The sequence below is a fragment of the Perca flavescens genome, chromosome 15, assembly GCF_004354835.1.
Source record: "Perca flavescens isolate YP-PL-M2 chromosome 15, PFLA_1.0, whole genome shotgun sequence".
Lineage (NCBI taxonomy): Eukaryota > Metazoa > Chordata > Actinopteri > Perciformes > Percidae > Perca > Perca flavescens.
In genome coordinates this window covers 24,011,057-24,037,666 of record NC_041345.1, presented here as the reverse complement: position 1 = coordinate 24,037,666, position 26,610 = coordinate 24,011,057, and the positions used below count along the sequence as shown (strand labels likewise).

General features: G+C 42.7%; 1 protein-coding gene across 10 annotated transcripts in view; it reads right to left on the bottom strand.

Moving 5' to 3' along the window:
- The window catches only part of nfixb (nuclear factor I/Xb), a 164,387-nt gene that overhangs the window by 2,379 nt on the left and 135,398 nt on the right, over positions 1 to 26,610 (bottom strand). For 5 of the 10 annotated variants that reach the window (XM_028600536.1, XM_028600538.1, XM_028600537.1 and 2 more), the window contains 8 exons: positions 26,414 to 26,479; positions 24,595 to 24,669; positions 23,162 to 23,282; positions 21,716 to 21,846; positions 16,715 to 16,789; positions 11,361 to 11,489; positions 6,486 to 6,661; positions 1,934 to 2,025 (listed from right to left, as the gene is read on the bottom strand). In XM_028600536.1, coding sequence (XP_028456337.1) covers positions 1,954 to 2,025; positions 6,486 to 6,661; positions 11,361 to 11,489; positions 16,715 to 16,789; positions 21,716 to 21,846; positions 23,162 to 23,282; positions 24,595 to 24,669; positions 26,414 to 26,479 — 845 coding nt within the window. In that variant the 3' untranslated portion in view covers positions 1,934 to 1,953. Of the gene's footprint in view, positions 1 to 1,933; positions 2,026 to 4,530; positions 4,536 to 4,761; positions 4,908 to 6,485; positions 6,662 to 11,360; positions 11,490 to 16,714; positions 16,790 to 21,715; positions 21,847 to 23,161; positions 23,283 to 24,594; positions 24,670 to 26,413; positions 26,480 to 26,610 lie in introns of all 10 variants that reach the window. The other 5 variants (XM_028600540.1, XM_028600544.1, XM_028600545.1 and 2 more) reach the window with 4 other exon arrangements.

The window sequence follows — 26,610 nt, the reverse complement described above, 5'->3', positions numbered from 1 at the left end:
TCATGTCTGGTTGCCGGGGGTAACGAGACGGCCAGGACGTGACTTCTGTAAGGGCCGAAACTTGGTCCCTCCGTTCCCTGCGTCTCCCCTTTTGTCCTGCCCCGTTGGTATCTCGTTTCCCCTTCTCCTCCTGTTCGCAGTGTTCCACATCGGCCACCAGAGGGCACACGGAGCCCACTGTTGTCAGTGTGAGAGCTTCTCCGGCTTGTCCTGCAGTCACCACATACACACTTTCTGACATGCTCTTTGTCTCGTGATCTATCATTTCTTTTAGTGGATCATCAATCTTGTTGTGTCATTTTTTGAGAGGCCACATGCAAACTATTAATGCTGTGTGTTTTGGTTCGGTCTTGAAAAGTAAAACCATACTTCAGACGCTCCGTACTGAACAATGAGCATATGAAGACAGACTACGTGGCCAAAAACTATGTAGATACTTTTCATGACGTTCGGTGTAGGGCTATTTTTCATCGTTTGGTCTCGGCCTCTTAGCTCCAATGCCTAATGCTGCCGCATTCAATGATATTTTAGACCAGTGGTTTCCAAACTTCTTTATGTCAAGGACCCCTAAACTGACACAAATTACACCACGGACCCACATTTGACAAGATTTTGTCCCAGGGGCCCCCATTCGATGGGGTTTTTGCATTTAGATGTTTTATTACAGGAAGTGCATGAAACCGATGACCAAAATAGTCATACATTCGGTCACTGAGTTATGGAATTATAGTTAAAATAATGATTCCCCTTTTTCCAGGGGACCCCCTGGAACTCCCTCAAGGACCCCACTTTTGGAACCACGGTTTATATAGTGTGCTTCAAACTTTGTGGCAACAGTTTGGGAAAGACCTTGTCCTGTTTTACCATGACAATGCCACCTTATTATCTAAAATCAATTCCACGACCTCACTATGTGCTCTTGTGGCTAAATGGGAGCCAATCCCTGCAGCCAGGTTCAGAATTCTGTTCGAAAGCCTGAAAGCAGAAGAGTGGAGCATGGCAGCATGTTGCCCACGGCCATGCCCATGAATGTGGAACGAGATGTTGAGCAATCACATATGGATGTCGGGTGTCAATCTACTACAACTAAGTTGTTAAGTCCATTACGGACTGGAAGCACATGACTAACAAAGACGGTAGCGCAATGAAGAATGGGGAGAAAAACTGACAGTGAAAAGTGGTAGAGCAGAAGAAGATAAAGATCGGCGTGAGAAAGAGCTGAAGGGGAATAACGGGCGGAGGGGCAGAAAGGATCAGGACTGGGGGAAATGGAAAGGGAGGAAAAGTAAGAGAACGGAGAGCAGAGAAACAAGAGTTTCAGATGGTTTCCATGTGTTCAGAGCGGAGCTGGCTCCAGGTGGGTGTGGTTGGACACTAATGAGAAAAGTACTGGTTGGTAATGGAGGAGGCATATGAGCGAGACATATGAGCGAGGCACAGAGCGGCAAAAGGGAAGGAACAAAGAAGGTGGAAGAGGGAGAAAGTAGAAGGCAGAGAGAGAAAATAAATAAGAGGGAGGGAGGGAGAAGAGCAGAGTAGGACACAGCTGAAAAGAGAAAGAGAAGTAGAGAAGAGGAGTGAAAGGAGAGGGAGTGAAAAAGGCAGCAAGGGAGAAGGCCTGCTTGCCTGAAGGGTAGGCTCCATATGTGCCAAATAAACAGTTGAGCACATATGGTAAACCACACACGTACAGTAAAATACAGATGTACAAATGCACACATTGATGGTGCGCTGTGGGATGGTGTGAGAGGAGAGGTGGAGGAAACCCAGCAGCAGGTTTCAGGGAGGGAGGTAATAAGAAGTATTCTGGCGAACATCCACACAGTTAATACGTTTCCTGAGTTAGACCAGTAATCGCAGTCAAAACCGACGAGTTACCTCCTCATTTCTACACATGGAGACAAAAACTAGCCAGTGTATCCCAGACTCATACCTGCGTCTGCTGCGGGATGTTCAGAAAGTTGTTGTCCCGTGATCCGATGCCGACAAACCTGTTGGAAGCTGTGGCGCCTGGCGTGGAGTATGCTAGAGAAACAGAAGAGAAACAAACCAACATATCAGTGCATACACAAAGGGAGCTGGCAGCTTAAAGCAATCAATTACATTCTGGGAAATAGGCGTATTCACTTTTGTACCTAAAGGTAAATGTGAAGATTGATGTCTGTATGGTAGCAGCCTGTTAGCTTAGCACAAAGACCAAAACAGGGGGAAACAGGAGCCTGGCTCTGTCAGAAGTAGGGATGTCAGTTTCGGTTAATTTTGCTTTCGGTAGCCCGACAACCATCAACTGGCAACTAACCGGTTCATTTTTAAGAAAAGTTACAGGTCATTTACAGTTGAAGCCTACAACCTTCAACCGTATATAATCTGTAACGTTATCGAATTAATGTAGCAGACTTTTATTTAAAATGACCTGCAGACCCGATCTACATGATGGAGTGATGTGTCGTTGACTGTAGCTAACGTTAGCCAAGCTACGGAAAACAGCAGCTTAGCTGGACGGATGTCCCGAGGACAAACAATACTGTCGCTCTGACTTTATCTGTTCATTTACTGCCACCGCTAAAATGTATATAAAGAGCAGGTAAGTGCTGCTAATACAGTTAAACACTTTTGTGTTTATTTAGTTGGAAGCATGTGTAATTAGAATCCTGCTGTCTGATTTCTCAGCCTGCATTAACCGAGCAGCTGCTTCGGTTCAAGATGCTAGTATAGCGTTAGCATTAGCCTCAGACAGCTAAACAGCAAAGCCAACTCCAAACAACAACTCCGTGGGATTTTTGCGTTCCTTAACAAGACTGTCTGGTGAGCAGCGTGAGGTACGCTGCGACTTTTGGCTTCCTCGGAGGGCAGGGAGGTGCGTTGGTTTTACAGTTTGCGCGTCCTTTTCGGGCAGTCACCAAACACACCTGTAACTCAATCTCATTAAAAAGAGAGAGTCTCCACCTAGTGGCAACTACGGCAAATCTACACAAAATTACACGATGGTTTGCCACACATCCCTTGTCTTCTGCATCGGTCAGTATATTTTTAATTGGATAAATTAACGGTATTACCGATAATCGATTAATCATTGACATCCCTAGTGAGAGGGTAACAAAATCTGCCTCCCAGCACCTCTAAAGCTCACTAATTAATACCTTATATCATGTTTGTTTAATCTGTACAAAAAGTGTGAAAACAAGACAAGACTCAAGGAAGTGAGTGACACATAAACCCCATTAAACCACAATGTGTCATTTTCACACATTTAGGTTTTTTGTACAAATTAAACAAACAACATAAAATGTGTTAATTAGTGAGCTTCTGAGGTGCTGGTAGGGGGGTTTTGTTACCTTGAACAGAGCCAGGCTAGCTGTTTCCACCCTACTTCAAGTCTTTATGCTAAGCTAAGCTAACCAGCTACTGGCTGTAGCTTCATATTTATCATAGTTTTTCTTGAAGAAAAATGTCAGACATGTGATAGCATAAAGTAAACCTACTGGATCACTTCAGTTAAATAACAAAAAAAAAAAATCAGATAAATCAATTAAGTACCACAGAAAGTAGTGCTATATTTCTTTGAGGTCATCAAAACTCCACAGAGAAGTTTGCCAAAACCTAGTCTGCAAACTTAGATCTCCCTGAGTGATTAAATCCTGTTGATGAACTCTTTGGAAGTGATTGAGCACACCAGAATTCTGACATGAGGATCAGTCGGGGACACTTAAAACCCACTGGCATCAAAGCCTCTGACAAATTTAGGGCAGTTTGAGCTACCCTACGGACTCCAGCATTTGAATCTCACTAAGGGATTCAGGATGCAGTGTGCAGACTTGTGTTTGTGTGGAGGAAACGGAGGAAGGACAAGAAGGAAAAAGACAGAGAGAAAGATAACTTGGAGATTTATGTGCTTGGACATATACAGTATACAGCCATGTGTTTCTAAGAATTGGAATAACATACATAAGACAAAAGACTTAGAGACGCTGACTGGGGGGGAAAAAAACGCAAACACTAAATTTGAAGGAAAGCTAAAAACAAAAAAAAATAAAAGTGCTCCATCCAGTGCCCCTCCTATCACATGTGAGGAAGACAAATCCCCTCTGTTGGACTGACACACCTTCACCTTAAAAACACACTGCTTAACAATCACAAAGTTAAAATCAGCTCAACCAAAAACAAGTATGACTACTTTTTTAAACCACCAATGTCCCAATTTCTAATGGAATGTTTTGGAGTCCATATAAATTCACTGCCCTAAATTTGTGCTCTTCACAAGTACAAGTAAGAATAAATTAATAATAAAAATCTTTTCAAGTTTTTTTTTTTTTTTTTTTTTTTTTTTTTTTTTATTAAATACAAGGTTTGCTAATGAGTCCATCAGGGGAAGAAAGGAGGATTTAGAAGTAGAAGAACTGGGTTGGTGATGCAACTTCCACACCAGACAATGCCGAATGGGCTCAATATGAAGAGCCGCTCAAACTGATGGGGCCTAATACAGAACCCTGATGATTACCACGGGAGTCCATTATGAAATGTATGTCTAACCAGACCTCTGGTGACCTTGATCTACTCTGAGCTCCACAGAGCTCCTGTGCTGGCTTCCACAGTCTTCCAAGGGTTAAGGGAGGTGAGATGTTGTATACACAGGAACAATGATGGCACGAAGTTGGAGGAAGAACAATGGCAGGGGTCTTTTCACTGGAGAGGGTTGGGATTTTCAGATTTTTGTTGTTGTTGGTTTGGTTTTGAGAGCGGTCTCTGCGGGGTCACTTACACGGAGATGCGGACGAGGAGAGTCCGCCGTCAGGGGGCGTGCTGTTGGGTTTAGAGTCGGGCATAGGGAGGGGCACTGGGCGGGCCACTGGGGGAGGTGGAGGCAGCAAGAAGGAGCCTGGCATTTTGCTCTGGCCGCTCCCGTTTGGCTGCAGACAACACAAATAGGGTCAAGAGGGCGACATGCGACAATCCGCAGACACGGAATGAAAAAAGGACGCAGCTTGGGAGGCCAGGTCCGAAAAAATATCCATGACGGAGGGGGAGGGGGAGAAGGCGATGGTGGAAGGAGGGAGAGGATGTGGTGGAAAACAACAACCAAAGGAATGATGTATGTGGACGGCATCTTTTATGGAGGTGTGAAAAATAATAACACCACTGGGTTTGATAGGAGTGGGAGCTGGAGCTTGAGGTGAGAGGTTCCACAGGGGTGGTCCGTGGTGGGTGGAGGAGGGAAGTGAGCACATTATTGACGTATATTGGGTTTGTCCAGAAGATGGCAAGAAATCAAAACCATGGGAGAATACTCGTCTAGACAAGCACAACACCACCAACGATACCAGCACCAAACAACCAAACTCCAACTAAAATCTTAAAAGGCTAGAGATGAAAACAGAAACACAATGACACAACACAGGACGGGTATGTTTGACTGAAGTGTGCCGTGACTGATTCACTCTTGTGCTGATGGTTGTAACTTCTAAGGGGTTGGGTGGAGCAAAAAAGTTAATAAAAAAAAAGGAGGAGGGGAAACGTTGGGGTCTGAAACAGCAAACGGCAAAATGACAACGACAAGACAATACAAAAATTTGTAGACCAATTAAATAAACAAATGTCTATGTGTGCACTTGTGGAGTGTATTTCTGTGCATTTCTCTATATTGTATGTATACATGACACCATGTAATAAGCTTTTGGCATGCACTGTGAGCACTTAAAGGAATGACAATAATGTAATTATAGCAATATTGCATTGTAAAGCAATGCAAACACGTTGCTGCTGACTTTTCTAAAATAGGCACACATACGGAAGCAAAAACAGACTATAATAATTTTAATTTTGTAAGCATCCAATATTTAAAAAAAAAAACTATTGAAGTTGCTTAAATTCAGTTCAGTCAAATTTGGATCTAAAAATTCAAGCAATGTCAAAAAAGCAGGTTGCTTTATATGAGGTTTGTTACATTCACACACCAAAATTCTATCCATCCAGCTTGAAAGAATCGATCAGACCTAGCTGTCCTATCAGGTTAAGTCCAGTCAGATCAGTCTCATGATTCAAGAAAAAAAAACTTGAGTGTTTGACACTGGAATTCTCTAAATTTGTAAACCAGAAAAAAAGTATTTGAAATGTGACCTACTAAAAGTTTTAACAAGGGAGAATCAAACCACATTAAGTCAGACCGATGGTTTTCAAAGTAAACTATTGCAATGCTATCAATTTAGTGGTATTTAAATGTTGACACCTAGTAAAATTTCACAATCAGGTAAACAGTTTCTTATGGAAATTATAATTATTATTGTGACCATTTTTTGCTTCCATACACTAATTATTTCCACTAATTTACTTATTTTACACTAATTTTTGTACTTTCAGTCGTCTGCAATACTAAAGCAAGCTAGGTGCCATTTGTACAGAAACTGTAGGTGTGACACCACCTACAGTTTCTGTATAAATGGCATATTTTTAAAATAATAGGGTTTCTCTTCTCTGGCAGCATGCCTTACCTGTCCGCCGGCCTGCCCCGAGCCATCAGCACAGACAAACTGCACAAATTCCTTCAGGGGGTCCTGTCCAGGGTGGTGGTGGTAGCGGATGGTTGGGTGGGTGAAGTATGGGCTAGACTGCTGAATGATGGAGGGAGACGGGAAGTGCAAGGCCGAGGCTGAAGCACGGGGACTCCCTGCCAACAGATACATTTCTATTAGAGGAACACAAGTAGAGGAAGATGCAGAGAGCAAGACGAAGACATTAGCCATTGAATTCCTACACATTCTTACAGATGGGAGAGATGTGTTGAGTGACTGATGAAGGATAGCAACAAAATCACATCACAACTGGAAACAGTAAAGTATAAAAGCTGATTTCAAGTTAATAGCTATTATGGGCATTGTCGTAATGTTTTATAATCACTCCAATAAATCTAAACAGCTTTATGGAGGAGATTTACACACACACTGCATTCATATGTGCACACTCGCAGACTACATAACAAGTCAACACCATTCAGACTTGTACACAGGCAGACACTGCACACACCTGAACGTGCACAAATTCAATTGATGCAAGCGCTGTATTTTGAAATCAGATCCAAAGAGCTTGCATTTACAAAAAGCACAAAGAGATCATTGAGCACTGTCTTAAATTAGCCGGTCTTAATGCTTGCATGCCTGTGTGCTGTTTTGAGGGTGTGATTCGCTGGCGTTGATGCAATTTGGCATCCAGACGGCAAAGCCGTTTTTCATCGGACACATTTTGTTTCTATGACAGAACTAATCTGTACGTTCACACTGTATGTCTAAATTGATGCTTTTCTGTTAATATGCTTTGGAGCTTCATATCTACCCTATGACCAAACACAAAGCCCTCTCTATCAGACCTATATCCATTACTAAATCTCCTTGATTTGTATTAGAAGTTTGTTCTCCTCGTCGCTGTGCCAGTCTTGACACCCACCCCAATCCAATCTAGGCCCCCCAGCTGCCCATGTTGGGCTGCCAACACTCATTGTGGTTCTTGCATCTTATACATTGTGTGTGTGAGTGTACTTCATGAGAGTTCCAACCCTGCTGCATTACCCCCTAGACAGGAGCCTAAGCCTCGGAGCCCAGCAACACCTTGCTCCCATGCCAGGCTGCCTGTTCCCCAGTGAAGCTGTCTCCCTGCATCTATTAGTCCCCTACTAATCCCATTAGAGACTGGGTGAAGGCCAAACACTCTGGGGGTATGGGGGCGGGTTGGGGATGGGATGATGGTTGGGGGGGGGGGGGGGGAAACAGGATCAGAGGGAATCCCTGCACCCCCTACCTAGTCTCCTCTCCCTTTAGAACACTGGTTCCCAACCCTACTGCCCCGTCGGATGAATTCCAGTACCCCTTCATTGACACCACCCACCATATCACCATATTCCAAATCTGTTCATTTGAATTGATTTTAAACTGGATGTTATTCAACACAACTGATTACATATAGGGCGTTAATGTTTTTTATTTAAAAAATAATTATTTTTACAATTGAACTCTCAATGTTTAGGTCTATTTGGTCAAGTCTGCATTCATACTACTAATTAGTGGCAGGAGCTCATTACTTTTAGCTTTCTTCACCATTTAGCCCTGACTTTTAGCTAACTTTTTCAACCATTTATTAACGACTTTTAGCTAACTATTTCAACCATGTATTCATTACTTTTAGCTTCTTTACCATTCAGCCATGCCTTTTAGCTAACTATTTCAACCATTTAGCCATTACTTTTAGCTAACTATTTCAACCATGTATTCATTACTTTTAGCTTCTTTACCATTTAGCCATGCCTTTCAGCTAACTATTTCAACCATTTAGTCATCACTTTTAGCTAACTATTTCAACTATTTATCCATTACTTGTAGCCATCTATTTCCAATTTTCTTTATTACTTTAGTTAACCATTTCAACAATTTATCCATTAGATTTACCTAAATATATATATATATAAAATCAAATTGTGATTTCTGGGTGGCACAGTAGAGAGCACTGTCACCTCACTGTCAGCCTTTCTGCAGTTTGCATGTTCTCCCTGTGCCTGCGTGTGCTTTTTTCCACTCCAATTGCCCGTAGGTGCTGATGTGAACATGAGTGGTTGTCCATCTCTGTGTCCACCCTGTGATCGACTTGTGTACCCCGCTTCTCATCCTTTTCTTCCCAAGCTAAGTGAAGCTACTCAACTGCAGAAGTACCCCATGAGGGATGAGTAGCCCTGGTTGGAAATCACTGCTCTAGAGGGAGGACAGCTGAATGTAGCTAGAGGGACAAATACTAACAAAACCAACTTTTCGCACAACCACCACTGCGAGTGGCTAGCCCTAACACACTCCTCAACCAGACTTCACCAACCCCTAAATCCTCTTGGATCACATCTTCCACACAGAAAAACAACAACGCTGATGATGTGGTAGGCACTTTTACGCCAGTGCAGGAACAGTTCCAGCTTGTGCACTGTAAGAGTTTGTGTAAAAAGAAACAAATCACAATTGTATAAATCACAACTGCTGGCCACAACAAGGATGGGATATTGTGTACTTTGTGTATGTCAGCGTGAACATGTATATGAGTGTGTGTGGTGATTACATTTGCTGTCTTGTATCTCAAGAGGCATAGGTTCTGTCAACAACCACGGAGGAAAGTTTGATGACACGGCGGTCAACCTCATTGCTTCACATCTGCTTGCTGGCTTAAAAAGCCTTTGATGTAGCCTAGCTACAGTACTAAAGCACATGGGTAATTATCTCCAGTGAGCTCCTTCGCTGGGTGAATTCACAGACGGGCCCTTTCAAAAGAGAAGAGGAACTCTCTTTTTACGATCTTTGCCATGACGAGAGAGTGATGATTTATTATCGAAGCCCCTGGCTCTGTTTGATATCTGATGTTATAAAGAGCTGCTTGTTTCAGCCTGGTGGAGATCAGCTGGTTTACACTCAGAGCCTTATTTTCTGCCCTTGCCACTATGAATACAAACATGTGCTCGCCCACACTGAGATCAATTTGTTCCAAAAGTGTCAAGAAAAGCATGTCCGAAAGAAGAAGTAAAAAAAGATGGGAAAGAAGATAGGGAACAGTGAAATGGAAAGACCCGCGGCCAGATCAGCCTGGGGGCCCTCGGGTAAAAATAATTTGCAGAGAGCCTCGCTTCTCCAACTCTCTGTGCAACGTGTACAGTAGAATCGACACATGAATTTAGGAATATCCACAATGTAAGCATGGTATCAGTATCACCTTAAAACAAGATTGATGATGACAGAGGGAACCTGTTAAAGATGGGGTCTCAAGACCCACTTTAAGGCTCAGATCACATCAGTCGATATTGTGCTTTAGTGGTACATACTCCCGAGCAAAACTGCAATCAATGAAAAAACCACAAACCAATTGCCACACAGAGAGTGCACCAGGAGATCTGGGGTCCAAGGTAGATTCCCACTTTGCCTGGTTGGTAATCCAGCATCATAAAAAAACCCATGCCAAGATTTATGACCCCAGTGATGTGGTATTGCAATTCCATAAAGATGGGAGATTCACAACTAAAGAACTAGTCAAAACCAAAGCAGGAGAAGTATGTTGACTTTTAGTCTCAAGTAAGGGTACACAATTAATCGCAATTTCATCGAAATCGCAATATGGATTAGTGCAATATCCAAATTGCACAGGGGCACAATATTTGTTAAAGGCAAAATATGTGTCAACCCATTCTTAATTAAGTATTGTATTGTCATCACCAAAATGATCATTCCAATATCGTGCATCATATCGCAATTGCAGTATCAGTCAAAATAATCGCATTTAGATATTTTCCTCACATCGTGCAGCCCTACTCTTATGAATCAAGCTCTTATTCCCCCCACCTGCCTCTTAAATGCCCACCATTCTCAAACCTCAAACTAATTTTTTTTAAAGCAGATATAACACTGATGACATCAGTACGACATCATCAGGGTTATACCATTTACTTTGGAAAACTCTCTTCAGAGCCACAAAAGACATTACAAAGCGGTTTTCACAGTCTGAACAAACTACATGTGTAAAATTGGTTCCCTTTAATTGTAGGTGTAAATCATTAAAGTTTTCCACCAAGAAATTACAATTCAAAATTTAACGACACTGTTCAGTTGTTACTTACTGATATTTTATCTGTAATTGTAAAAATTTTTGTGTTTTGTTGCATTTGAGACACTTAAAGGTCTATTATACAAGTCTATTTATTTATTTAGTCTTTTAGATATTCACTTTTTAAAACTTAATTTTCTGCAAACTTTTAGAAGTTTCAGAAATTTTGTAAAAACAAATGTCAAATGTCAGAAAACATGAAAAAACAAGCCAGGAGTCAATGAGTAAATGAAACTTGATTCAAGTGTTATATAAGTCATTAAGAAACAAATTCCAAAATAAGAGCACAAAAGCCTTATAATCAGCCAAACCTTCATGCAATCAGAGATGTGACAGAATGCACAGCAGCAACCCTGGGTTGTTCTTCCACTCTAAGAAGAAGACAGTGATCTTTATAGATAACTGAAGAACTACAACCACCAACCATCCACCCACCAGACAGACAGACCCAGAAAAGTCACACACCACACCCAGACTCCCCAGAAGCTCCGTCACCAGCTTGACCCTCACCCTACTAAGTCAGAATAGGCAGGGGGAGGGTGGGGGAGGCAGAGGGGAGCACAGGCCTACAGAGCTACCTGCCAGCATTTCATTCCCAGCCCCTCTCATCTCCCAGAGACAATGTTCCCACCTCTGTGCCAGGGGGAAGGGGTTGGGGCCCTGAAGAAGAGATGGTGGGGGGGGGGGAGAGAGAGGAAGGGTTGGGGGTGGGGGCGATTGGGGAGGATCTGGAGCTGGGTTGGTCTCACCTGGTCTCACTCCCGCCAGCATTGGCAGTGGGTGGTGGGTGAACGCCATGCGGGGGGACCTCGTCTGGGAGGAGAGGGCGCTGAAATCGAATTTCCCCGGCTTCTTAAGAGAACCAGGCGATGAGAGTCCTGGCAAAAAGGGGATCAACAAAATGGCAGAACAGAGACGAGGTTTTAATCAAACATGGCTGCTTTTCTTACTTCGACTCTACTCAAAATAAATAAATAAAGCTTATCACTTTCTTATTTGATTGCAAGAATCTAATGATTATGATTGAAATCAATGGATTGATCGGCTGATTCATTCATTGATTTGTTGATTGGCTTAACATACAGATGGGTTCTCACAATCTGTCTGTCCAATACTCTGTTTGTGTACAGTCAGCGGGCTGTACCATGTCCGGCAGATTGAAGGAGTGTGGGGGGGGGGTGGGGTGGGGTTGAGGGCAGGGTCCGGGGAGAGGCCATGTTTTTGAAGCAGCAGGGATTCAGAGCGAAGGGAGGGAGGTGACGGGAGAAAAGAGGAGGGAGGGGTGGGGAGGTCGGGAGGCTAGAGGCACAGTGTCAAGAGAGAGGAGAGCTGGGAAATGCAATGGCGGCCCACTTATGGTCACCACTGGAGTGTGTATGTACAAACACAGCAAAGTCTATATCCTTGAAATCCATTCAAAGATGTCTCCTCTTGGAGATGCAAACTATCGGACTAAACCCAAACCCCAATGATCCCAGAGGACCACAGTCGACAAACACTCCGACCAACCTACTCACTGCACTTGTCAGGATGCCTCATAGAATGAACGGGATCCTGGATGGCCTCATATCTGGGGCAGACTGTGATTTCCAAGCCAAAGCCAGCGTGAGCTACGCAGCTACATATAGCTGCAGAAGAGCATGCCAAAAAACATACATCAATGGCTCCTCTGATGTAGTGCCCTTCTGCAATATCTGACGGTCAGGTATTTTATGTTACTGCCTTAAGACGTACAGTATTTCATAAATAAGTGCTTGAACTCTCTCACACTCTCTCTCTCTCTCTCTCACTCACACACACACACACACACACACACACACACACACACACACACACACACACACACACACACACACACACACACACACACACACACACACACACACACACACACACACACACACACAAGATGTTCAGGCTGGGTGGCGAGCACCGGGCAGACTGCCAGTGAACGCTGGATGGGAGAGCATTAGAAAGATGGAAGGAGTTGGGCAGGAGAGGAGCGGTGACGGCAACGGACGACACACATAGACAAACATATTAAAGTGTCCCCCTCTGTCTATAAATGTCGGCTGAGGCTAAAGGGCTGCATGAAATATCCCTCAGTTTGGTAAAAACGGGCACACTAAGTATAGGCCTGACTCACCAGCGGACCAGAAACATGGCCAAAAGTGTGAGAGCTACAGATAAAAGAAGCTCTCTTCTGTGATCAAGGCCTTGTGTGGTGGGCACTGAGGGAATTTATTTTGATGTATGGTAATCCAAAGGCACAATTTAGACTTGCAAGGTTAGAGGACCAGCGCCAAATGGTGTATTTGACCTCTGCCGGGAACCGCAATGCTGAATATACGCTGAAATAAAACTCTGGGGGAGAAAAAAAAAAATAAAGCCATAAAACAGCGAATAATGAGGAAGTAAAAGTATAGAAAAGTGCATCAGTGTGGACACACAGACCTCATTACTTTCTCTACTGGACTCATGTTTTGTTTGCTCCAGATCAGATTAGGTTGAAAGAATACAGTGATAAACAACCTAGGCGAGCAAAAGCCCCATAAACGACTAAACGACACAATATTCACACATATAAAACAAACGCACTCAAATAAAGACGTGGGTAATTTCAACATGGCCCAAAGAGACGTGGAAATAGATTTTATGAGCTAGGCATATAAACTCTAACAGAGCAGATTTCTGAAAAGCTTTTTCTTTAATGCTACACTGGGAAATCTTTTATCACTATTTACCCACAATGCTCATAGGCAGCATGGGCGCAGCTGTGCTTGTGTGGGCACCGATATGTATAAAAGAAAGAAAGTGGGCGCCGGCACTTATGTTCAAGCTATGCGCCATCATGTGGGAGAAGCGGATACAATAAGCAGGGTGAGATTCATGAGGAAAAACAAAAAAAGCCAGTGTGAAGACAGAAGGGCACAAGATGCTTTTCAACCAATTTTATAATACTTGTCTTGTTGCAAACATTATACGTTTGGCTCTAATCCCATGTGTATTTAATGAGGAAGATAACAAAATATAAGGCAGAGTCAAAAGAGCAAAACATGGAGTAGAAGAACACTCCAAAACAATAAACGGTGCCTAAAAACTTTACAGAAGATAAAAGTATAAACCATTTGCTACAGTCATCAGAACATTAGAAGCGTAGGCTTATCATCCATCTGGCACTGGTATTTTACTTCCGATGTTGTGTTTGGAATGTTGCATGGTAATTTATTACAACCAATCTAATTAAGGGCACAGAGAGCACACCTGCTGCAATGCAAACCTTTGACGAGCTACTAGTGAAAGACATACTCAGATCCTTAAAGCGGCTGTGATCAATATTTTTAGAATAATAATGGATCACATGACTACTTGTACATGAACAGGCTCCCTGGTAGTGACAATCCCACACAGGATTTTTTTTATTTAACCTTTATTCAGGGAAGGTTAAAAAAATGGCCACTTTCCCAGTATTACATTATGCATGTCATATTATTGCGTTATAATTGTTGATGCATTAACATGTGAGTAGCATTTTGATGTTGTGGCTCTTATAAATCCGTATCATTTTTGACTTCTGTAAAGTAAATAAGTCAGATATAGATATATGAAGCGTAGTGGAGTAGGAGTATAAAGCAGCATTACATAGAAATAGTCAAGAAAAGCACACCGTAACAGTCAGCAAGTTAGCGATCTAATGAACTTCCAGTTGCTGTTTAAATATTTATGGCCGCTGTACAATTTTACATGAGGTGCTGAGAGTCAGGGTAAAATCATTTCAGCTTGCATTTGGATTGCTTGCTCACACTGTAAAAAGCAGACAAACTGAAGCCCAACATGTTGTGGATTCAAAGCATTGCTGCGATGAAGCCTCTGTTTGGCTCCAGTTCCTCTGTGGTATGTATAGGGATGACTGCGTGCCACCCCGGCACAAGTTCAATTATAACCAGCTTATTATGCATAAACAGACTTAAATTATACATATTGTTTTTAGTCTCTGTGATTTTCCCTAATTAGTCTGTATCTCGCTGAAATATCTGGTACTATGTGGCTTCTCAGCGAGGAGCAGCAAATGAGGCCCAGACGCCCAATGAAAGCTCTGTCTGATAAAGCTAACAGAAGTTACTCTGATCTCTCCCTTAATCGGTGTATGAGCGCGCGCGCGCACACACACACACACACACACACACACACACACACACACACACACACACACACACACACACACACACACACACACACACACACACACACACACACACACACACACACACACACACACACACACACACACACACACACACACACACACACACACACACACACACACACACACACTTGTTTGTTCTACATTATTTCTATATCCTGCTCCTGGCACACTGCACAAGCAGACTGGCAGCCAATTGCTCCCATGACCCTCTAGTCTTGCTGCGCTAACAAGCTGGCGACCCCACAAGCCCCCCTAACTGTCACAGAACTGGTCCACTAGCATGTGCACCAACACACCCACACCCACACCAAAGAGAGAGAGAAAAAATGGCTCACACACACTCGTCATTCAGGTAAGCAAAAGCAATACGCCGACTACCTCACACATCATTAGCACCCATAAACACTGGGGTAATGTGGTTCAAGCAGAGCAAGGACACCTTAGCAACACCACAACCACACACATCACAGTTTTAAGCCCATAACACCAAATATTAAGCTGGAATTCTCTGTCAACATCAGACCACCCCTTTATACTGAGGAGTTGATAGTGGGGTTTCCCACCCCTGAGCAGCAGGAGCAAGCAGGCAGAAGGAGAGAACGGAGCAGAGCGGAGCGGGAGACAGCAGACTTAATGATGAATTACATGATCACCTGCTATGCCTTGGAGCTTTTCATTCAGGTAGAGGATCACCTCCAGAGTAGGCAGAGGCGGAGGCCCTGCCCTTCCCTCCTCTTCCTCCCTCCTCCTGTCCTCCGCCCCTCCTCTCTTCATCTCTCACTCCCAACACCACCACCACCATCACCAGAACAGATGTCTGCTGTAACCCAGTAGCTCCCTTCGCTGTAGACACATGGAGGCGCCATCTGGACCGGAACGCTGCTTCTCTCCAGATTGGGGAGTGTGTGTGTGTGTGTTTATTTGTGTGTGAATGTAAATCAGAGAAAGAGCTAAAATTCAGTTTGTGTGTGTGTGTGTGTGTGTGTGTGTGTGTGTGTGTCTGCATCCCATTTGTAAATGTGCGTGTTAGTGAGTAAGCATCTCTCAGAGGCAGAAGGTGCCGTGTGCATTGATGACAGACCCGAGTGCCTTTAGCCGTGTTTGTTTGGGTCGTATGTTGGTTTTCCTGTGGCGTCTTTCAGAGACGGTTGAGTCAGGACTACGGCAGGTGGGACACCACTCAAGAGCTCTGTCTAAACAACGGGCTGCATGAAGCGGCTAACAAACCCTCATTCACACAGACACACACACACACACACCGCCCTCCTCCTCTTTCTTTTATCGCTTTCTCTCTCAGGGCTCGACAACTAAATTACAACACACCCATAGCACTTAGCTGCGTGTTTCTGACAAATTCACACCGCCTTTGAAAACTGTTTGTATGCACGTGGTGTGTCACAACAATGTGGTTTTTGGATATGATAATGCCCATAATTACAGATTGGAAAATACAGTGGATTATTTGTCAGTGTATGTCATGATAAAAGTGATTCAGAGATGTGTTTTTTGTTTTGTTTAATGCACCAGGGATGTCTTCATCCTCCTAGATATCAGATTTTTTTTTTCACAGATTTACAACAACATCTTTGAGGCAGACAGGCAGTGGATGTTATGGAGCTACTGGGCTACCAAAAGGCTTTGGTAAAACCCGCAATGGTAAACAGCAGACATCTGGCAGAAACAATCCCACCCAGCGGCACCATACCCAGAGAACAAGACACAAGAGAAGAGAAGGAGAGAGAAAGGACAAATGGAAGATGCAGACCAGCTCACAGGAAGTGCAAACAGACTTGGAAAATAACAGACAAAAAGAGATGTATACAATTGAATGGCGGTGTGAGCTGGAGTAGAGCATGTATAAATGTACACAGTATAATGTTTAATGTTGGTTCTAACCATGGTAAGGAAACTGCACTCCATCGCTCTCATGCTTAATCTTCCTCTCCTGCACACTGGCCAAATGGTGTTGCACTGAAAGGCCAAACAGGGGAGAAGGGAAGAGTTAACAATGGAAGGAGAGAAAAAGAAAGAGACAGAGATGGAAAGAATGAGAGAGAGAGAGAGAAAGAGAGAGCGAGAGAGAGAGAGAGAGAGAGAGAGAGAGAGAAGGGTGGTTAAATAATGGGCAACAGGGGATTTTTTCATGTTACAGAGTGCAGCAAGTGTCCATAAAATAGTTACATCATTACTGCCTGGGGTATTAAAATGGCAGCATGTGAGTGGGAGTGACGTTACAAATTGGAGAATACATGAAAACATAGCGATTTAACAGAATCAAATACTAAATCCAAGAGATATACATAGGGTGACCAGACGTCCCGGTTTGACCGGGACAGTCCCGATTTTTAATTGCTTGTCCCGAGTCCCGACAAAAGCCTGTCGGGAAGCTAAAATGTCCCACACTAATGATTTAGTTTGAAGTTCCCGTGACGTGACGTTTCCAGTCTACGGTTCAGACTCAAACACACGGAGCTCTGAAGCAGACCTGTGGGTCTCTTAGTGTCCACTCTCTCTGTAAAATCCAGGGCAGCTTCAGGTTCATGGACGCGCTCAGCTGTGATCATGCTGCGGCAGATGTGTTGCGTTTGTGCTCTGTGTATTCTTTAGTTTCGGGTTTCCACCTCCGACGTAGAGCAGCGTACAGCCACTTCCATGGCTAAACAATTTGTTTCATTCAGAGACCAGAGACCCAAACGGGGCTCTGTGTCTGTCAGAAGGTCTGAGATCTACCGTATCAGCAGAGCAATCACGTAATGCACAGCAGACTATGGCGCAGGTATAGATTATTTTCTGAAATATAGCTTGTGATTTTATTCTTGTAATAGCCTATTATCACTTTATTTTTCTCAAAATATCACGACTCCTCCAAATCACAGAGAACACTACTGTGTTTATATACTTTGAATGTGCACAAAGTTTTGGACAAGAGCAGTAAATCTTGCTCAAACATCTGAAATATTACAGTCCAGGGGTTTATTAATAAATTAAAATGAATGAATGTATCATTGAGGTGAATCATTGTCATATGCACATTAAGGAGGTTACTTAACCAACAAAAGACGCAAAACAGGAGGTAAGAGTAAATGATGCCTATAGGCTACATGTGTGCTGACTCAGATATAATTAGAAAAGTCCATCCAAAGGAGAATAAATAGTTGAAAGCAATACAGAATGCCTGACAGCCTTACTGCAATATATTCCATTATGTTTTTATATTTGGATTGTAATCTGTTTCTCTTTAAATAAAGATATTTGCAGCATACATTGATTCAGAAAAAGGCAGAAATAGGTGCATAAAAAATCACCAGAATGCAGGAAATTAAGTGTTTAATGCTAAAAATTTTCAATAAATCATTTTAATTACTTTGCTGTTATTGGAATAAATAACACTTAAAAAAATCTCAACATAAATCTTACACTAAACTGAAAAAGGCTGTTACTGCAATTTTGGTAATTTCACAGGAAAAAACACTTATTATTAGACGAGGAGCCTAGGATCAAAATAATGAAGTTACTGTCTGTGTCTGAACAGGGCTGGCACATGTTTACGTTAAAAAGCGTGTGCGTGCACAAACACTACGGTCACGCGCAAAGTGTCCCGGTTTTAGCTCCAGGAAATCTGGTCACCCTAGATATACATGAAGTCTATTATAAATACATTTGACATGGTAGCCATCATGATGGTTAACAATGCTGTAAGCCAAAGGGTGAGTGAGTGGTGAGTGATTTAAGAAGTAAATGGGTGGTTACACAGGTGCTGCTCTGCTGAAATAGTCCGGAATACTCACTATACTCAGTGTGTCTGGGGAATAATGCGAAAGGAACTATTTGACATTTTTGGGAGATAAGTTACTCGCTTTCTTGCCGAGAAGTAGATAAAACATTACGTTAGCTTAGCGCAAAGATTGAACACATGGTAAATATGAAGCTACAGTTGGTTAGCTTAACGTTAGCTTAGCGCAAAGACTGAAAACCGTGGAAACAGCTAGCCTGGCTTTGTCTGAAGGTAACAAACTCTGCCTATCAGTACCTCTAAAGCTAACTATTAAACATGTTGCATCCTGTTTTATCCGTACAAAAACCACAGTGTAAAAACAACAACTCGGCTTAACTTAGCACAAAGACTGGAAATGGGAAAACAGCAAGCATGGCTAGCATGTTACATCCTCTTTGTTTTATCTGTACAAAAACTGGAGCGTAAAAACAACACGTAGGTTAGTTGTATCCCACTGTTTCCAGTCTTTGCTAACCTAAGCTAAGAGCTGCTGTAGCTTTTATAGTTACCATACAGAGTGATATTAACCTTCCCACTAACTCCTGGCAAGAAAATGTCTGTTACATATGATACGTGATGAACATCAAAAGATCTCACTATAGTAAACTGTTGTAGTTTTTTTTTTTTTAAATACCATCATATAGCTTAAGTCTAATGAACTAAATTAAAACCACAAAGGGATAGACAATTGTTCAAACAAAAGTCTATTTAGCTTGTGAGAGTTATCTGTGTTATATCTACAGTATGTGGCTTTGACAGTCTCAGACATCACACACACACGCACACACACACACACACACACACACAGGGAGTTAATCTCAATGAATGTTAGCGCAGACACCATAAGAACTAACTGAGCAATATACACCCATCTCTGCCATTCTTCTCATTGACAACTCAGACAACAAACACTAGGATGAAAAAAAGATAAGTGCACTCAGTTTTGGGTCTGATTAAAGGGCCAGTTCAGCCAAAACAAAACTAAACATATTTTGCAGTTTCATTTATTTACAGAGATTTTCTGAAATATCCGTCCATGAGACAAATGCCTCCACCCCATCACAACAGAGTTGTGGTGCTTGTGTAAAAACCTTATATAGGAAAAAAATAGACAGCAACCTGTCATTTGAGAAGCAATGTCCAGGCCACTCGGGATAACCCGCAGACCTCACTAGCACAGACTTTACAGTTTATTTTTTGTTTTGTTTTTTAGTTTGAAAATAGTCCCCACTGAAAATTACTATCAGAAACTGGGACATTGAGACTCTGTCTAGAAACAAGTGGGACATTGTTTCTCGATAGAGTTTTTCAAATATCATGTTTTACTACAAATGATATGTCATTCACTTCAATTGTACTGGGGTGGTGGTAGAAGTTTAAGTGGTTTCTTCTCTGCAAATAAAAACCAAACCTATCTTCATGTTCACTAGGATGAAAATATAGTTTTGGGTAAACTGGCCCTTTAAGTTCCTGCTGCATGTGAGAAAGGATGCTATAACCTAGCCGTGGCTTAATGACGGTCCTTCTACCTACAAACTCTGCTCGCTGGGGGTGGGGGTACAATGTTGTGAGTAGAAGTTGTGAATGGAGGAGGGGGGAGTGAGAAAGAGAGTGTGGGATGATGAGGGGGTCAAGTGGTGGAGAGAAGCACAGTCAGCACAGAGTACAGAGGCAAAGGGACGTGGAGGAGGTAGAAGGAGAAGCTGTGGCTTCTGGTCCACATCAGTTAGAGTGAAAATAGTTGTATTTAAAACCCTGAAAACAGATTTTCTTAATGAGCTTGTTACTACAAGCGATGATAATAATTAATAGCTAAGGATGTTTTTTCTGAACTTTAACAGGAATAGTTCAAGATTTTGGAAAATACACCTATTTGCTTTATTGCAGAGTTAGATGAGAAGATTGGTACCACTCTCATGTCTGTACAGTAAATATGGAGCTAACATCAGGCATCAAGGCTGGAAACAGGGGGAAACATGCTAGCTTGACTCTGTGCAAAAGTAACAAAATGTATATATAATAATTGACATGTTATATCTTGTTTGTTCAATCGGTACAAAAGACAAAGACTCCAGGAAGTTACTGCACCTGGCGGCCGAAACCCCAACATACCGCTTTACCCCTTTGTACGGATTAAACAAACAAGATATAAAATGTTAATTATTGAGCTTTACAGGTGCAGATTTTGTTACTTTTTGACAGAGCCAGGCTAGCCGTTTGCCCCCATTTCCTGTCTTTATGCTAAGCTAAGCTAACCGGCTGCTGGCTGTAGCTTCATATTCACTGCACAGACATGAGAATGGTTTCAATCTTCTCATCAAACACCCGACAAGAACGCGAATAAGGATATTTCCCAAAATTCCCAGACTGATCTCATGAAGTGGCGTATGTATGACACGTCAATTTGTATGCCATTTTTGGCGTGTTATTAAGACGCATACTCGCTTTTTAGCGTGTTTATCAACGGCGCCATTGACTTACATTACCTTGTGATTGCGTGTGAATTTACGCCGTAGCGAATAGTATGAAAGGGCGAAAATCCGCGTAGGGAGGTTGGTCGAGGGTGGTGGATGGGTCAAACTCAGGACTTTCGTGTCCCTCGTGTCATGTTTCCTAAAGTCAACCGTTGCTTTCTTCTTTTCCTAAACCCAACCGCTTCTTCTTTTCCTAAAGCCAACCGCTTCTTCTTTTCCTAAACCCAACCCGCCCGCTGCATACGGCCCTCCAAATGCGTACAGATAACACGCCAGTTGGCTTTAGAAAGTGGCGTGTACGCTCACGCGATAACACGGCAAGTGGCGTGTATGTTTACGTCGGCTGTATACAACGTAGACATACGCGCGGATAGCTCAAAATGTGTACAAATAACACGCCACTTGGCTTAAGAAAGTGGGCGTGTATGTTTACGCGAAGTAAAATGTCATGTTGAAATTTCAAACTATTCCTTTAATGTCAGAGAGAAATCTATACGTCTTTAGGAGATTCAAAACTCAGTGTAAAGGTAGAGTAAGCCTGTTCTGCAAAAATGTTTTGATTGCGAGTTGATGTGGACCTGAGCCCGGCTCCAGGAAAGGTGTGTGGAATGCGTGCAGAATGTGATGGCGAGGTTGTGGCGGGACTACCTGCATCCACATCGTTAGGCCAACCGCTGGACTGGGAGCTGCTGCCCGCCGCCGGGGAACGGCCCGAGTAGAAGACATCGTCCACCGGGCTCTCCATCTCACTGTCGTCAATGGACTTGCGCTTGTTGGAGCTGGGAGAAAAAGAAGAGAGGGCGGGGGTTCGTTTCATTCTTGCAGACGGTGGACAGGAAGGACTTTTATGTTGAGATTAATCGCATTGTTTATTTCCATTTTTCTTAAAACTTGCATGTCAGCCTGGTTTCTAACTGAAACCAACAGGCACTACTAATGGGGCTCTAATGATTGCACGCATATCATTTGTGGGACATTTGAGGACAATAAATGGGTGCCTATTTTCCCTGTAGTCGGGCATGTGTCTGCATGAATTCACGAGTTAGATGTCCCTTCAATGTTTTGTTTTCATATTATGCTTTAGCCAAAGGGGACAGAGCAACACAACTGGAGACAGCGAGACAAACATAAAGCCAGAATTTATGCAACATGCTGAATCCATACTGGCCCGAAGCGGCCTCACACTAGAAGCTGGAGCTCAGAAAATGTGCATGATGATGTTGGGAACTCATTTGTGTGTGCGTTTGCAGATTCTTATAGACTCATACATCTGTGACCAATAAAGAAAAATTAAGGAAGGTTGTGAACGTACAGCGTTTCCCTGCTGATCCAAGAGGTTTTAAATATGTGTGCGCTCATGGGCATATCTGTGTGACAGCGTGCGTGTGTGTGGCTTTTGTGCGAGTGTGATGCAGGGGTCTGTGTTACATTAGTATCAAGGGAGATATTCTGTAATGAGTGTAACTACCTCCGTGGGAGACTTGCATAAAGCTCCATTTCAGTCCTGCAGCGTAAGACGAGCGAGAGAGGGACGACAACAGAGGGGAGCCGGGGAAATAACGGAGACAAAGGACACAGAAGACAGACAGAGTGACGGACGGATCGGTGGGGAAAAGGAGAGGGAATGAGAAGGATTAGCAGTGGAGGAGGAAATAAGGGGAGAGAACGACCACAATCAAAAAGCAGAGCAAGCTGAGTATAAAGAACTCAGCAGCGTTAAGAGGTCATAGGATTAAATGGAGAATATTAGTACAGAAAAAAGAAAGTACATTTTATTTGTTTTGGATGTACGTTTGTATGTGAGCATGCAGTGGTGGAAGAACTCTTTAATCGGCTAATCATTTCAGATATACTTGTAGGCCTGTATATTGGTGGGTATCATATTTTATAAACTACATGTGTTTTGTTTGCAAACATCTTCATTTGGAAAGTATCTACTAACTAAAGCTGCCAGATGAATGTAGTGGAGTAACAAGTACAATATTTCTCTCTGAAATGTAGTAGAAGTAGAAAGTGGCATGATAAGAAAAGACTCAAGTAAAGTACCTCAAATTTGTACTTCGTAACATTCCACCACTGTGTGCATGTACGTACCTGGTGGAGGGGGTGGAGGTGATGGAGCGCCGTCCCAGGGTCACCTGGTTGATGTTATAGTAGCCGGGGCTGTCCAGGTCAGCCAGGGAGAAGTTGGGGCCGGTCGCTGTAGCAACCGGGGCTAAGGAACGCACACGCGCACACACACACGCACACACACACACACACACACACACACACACACACACACACACACACACACACACACACACACACACACACACACACACACACACACACACACACACACACGAATATCAGAAAATGTGCAACTGCATAATAAGATAAGGAGCCTTTATTGTCATTATATTACAATGAAAATAACATTGCGAATGCTCCTCCCAGTGCTGCTTACAAGAAACTATATTGCACACATCAAAACAACAACATTCATTCAACATCAGAAAACAAGGGCAGGTAGGCAGTGATGATAACAAACTTACTGCACAGATTAGTAAAATGAATGGAAGAACAAGCTCTACATAAGTATGAATTTATTTTCTCAAAAGGATGAGGCTGGTATTCTTTCTATTATTGATTCATTTTAGCCAAGCTGGCACCATCGCAGTGACGTTCTGCCCGTCGCCATTTTGGTCGACGGATGGTGCAGCGCTGTAATGTACCTCTTTACATAGGCTTTTTTTTCCTACCCAAAATGTTTTGTGCTGTTTTTATTTTTTTAATTTTTTAATGGGGCTACATTAAGCAAAAGGTTTGAGAACCACTGCTTTAAAATGTTCTGTATTCAACATTGAAAACATGAATGTAGCAGCAAACTAATATTTAATATCAAATATAATCTGAGCTTTTCTCTCTTTGTTTTGGTAGCACGTGTGCGTTCATATCGCACACCCCTAGTGGATCGCCTGACATTTCTCAACACGTTCTGACTTCCCCAGCCTGCCTGTGGCACTCACCCCCAGGCCCCAAGATGTCTATCATTAAAAACTGGTCAAAAATGTATATATGTTCTATTTAAAAAAAAAAAATCATTAGTCATTAGTGTCCTGGCCACTGCAGTTTTTAGCAAACGTTTCTCAAACAGGAATAAACAGTACATTTGTTGGGAACTATTTTCAGCTGCGGATTACAACACATTTGGTGTTCTAGTGAATATTTCCAGCAGCAGGATGTGGGATTGAGACAAAATGAACTACTGTGACAACCAGTGTGGCACATTGATAGATTTTTAAATGGTTTTGGACAACAATAGAACTCCACAGCACAGAGGAATAAGATATATCAGGCTTTGGACACAGACAATACTTATTATGTTATTAGGGTCAATTAGAACATTATAGAATAAACACCAGCCTTATGATTACATACTACGGTATATATTATAAGAAAGTGACTATATGAAGTGTACAAGGAGTGACAGGAAGAGTGTGTCGACGCAGAGATTGACAGGGGAAATTATAGCTGTGACTCACTCTGCGAAACGCGGACCAGCTCGGCTACGTTCCACACCCCTGAAGTCACAAAGCAGTCCTGGAAACTCAAGTGGCCTGGGTAAAAGAGAGAGAGGAAGAGGAGTGTGTGAAAGAGCACTGCAGGGTAGATGCATGTACCTAACCTGCAGGAAATTACATGTGCACAGAGATAACACACATATGTCATCATAAGACACACAGGTCAGTATCCACACACACAAACACACACACACAACATGCACGGGGAGCTGAAAAACACATGTATGGAAAAGCTTGACACACTACCAATGTCATGCAGTGTGTTTTCTTTAAGATACAACAGGCTGTCGGATTAGACATGTTCATTATTTTTAAAACTGTATCATAAACCATAAAAAAGGAACATTTTTTTTTTTTTTTTTTTTTTTTTTTTTTTACACAACTTGGGTGTTAATTTCACATCTTTGGCCATCGACTATCAGACTCCTCAAACTCACCTTAGCCTATCCTTAACTTGATTCCAAGTCTAATCTTAACCCTTGTGTTGTCCTCAGGTCAAATTTGACCCATTTTCAATGTTTGTTTTTTTATATCAAAAATATGGGTTTCATTTAACCAAATTGCCCAAAAATAATAGTTTAAATGGTTTTAAAACACTATCCTGACTAAACTTTGACATGTACCAGTCTGTGAGCCACTCAACATCCTCTGATCTTAACTATTAGTCGAAATAATTCATAATTTCTGCTTTTTTAACTCAAAAATGAAGTATAATGTCATATAAATTAGGTTTATTGACCATGAATTAAAAGAAATGTTGAAAAAAGTGACAAAAACTTTTAAAAAGCGTCAAAAGCATAGAAAAAACCCTGAAAAAAAACAAAATTCAATTTTGACCCAGAAGGACAACAAGTTCATGGTCGACGGTACGACAAGACAAAGGGTTAAACCTATTCTGAAGACCTACATTTGTCAGTGAAAAAAATGAGCTAGCCATCTAAAGTTTCCCAAAACAAAGAATTGTCAGAAATATCCACAAATTACGATCTCACAAGGGCAGCGGTACAAAAGCACACCTCAGTCTCAATGTTGACTTTCAAAATAACAGAGGTGCAGTGTACTGTAGGGTCCTTTCAGCCTGTTTGTGCTCCTACAGGACTTTACGTACGCTAATGTTTTGTTAGCCTCCCTGAGTAAAGTTTGTTCATCCATGCTCTATAATGTCCACATCCATAATACCTAGGTCTATGTGGTGTGTGTGTGTGTGTGTGTGTGTGTCTGTGTGTAAAGGACATCCTAAGCTGCAGGGTTGAGTGAACTTTAAATCCACACCCTTCCTCCGTCATTTCATCCCTCTCTCCATCAATTCATCACTTTCAACCCCCATTCTTCCCTTCACTTTTCTCCAGTTCTCCAACTCACTCTCTCTCTCTCTCTCTCTCTCTCTCTCTCGCTCCATCCCTGTCCAGGGTTAACCACAGCAGGGACGACGCATGAGGTCAGCGCTCAGCTCGGCAGCGGCCATGTGGTTCCCATCTTCCAATAACGTCAGTGTGATTTATGAGCGGGCCCGCCACAATCCCAGCACAACCCCCACGCTACAGTACCATCGGCTCTCCTTACCATAATAAACTTAGACCCAACTCTGCCGGGACACATTTGCACACAGAGAGGCCTGTATGCAGGGGTCTGCTGGCGTGCGTTTACAGTAGGTGCATGTGTGTTAAGAGGCTGTTCTGTATAGTGGCGATTGCACATACTGCAGGCACATGCATGTGTTATGTCAAACATAACACATGCATGTGTGCAAGCGGGATGTGCTCGTTGCTTGTGAACTCACCATTTGGTGGGGGCTTGACGTCTGTGTCTCCTTGCTGGTTTGAGTTGTCTGATTGTCCTGATTGTTCTGTGGGGCAAAGGAGAGAGAGAGAGAGAGAGAGAGAGAGAGAGAGAGAGAGAGAGAGAGAGACAGAGAGAGATAGAGAGAGAGAGAGAGATGTTTAGTCAGGTGGACAGATGTCTGGACACTACCCAAAG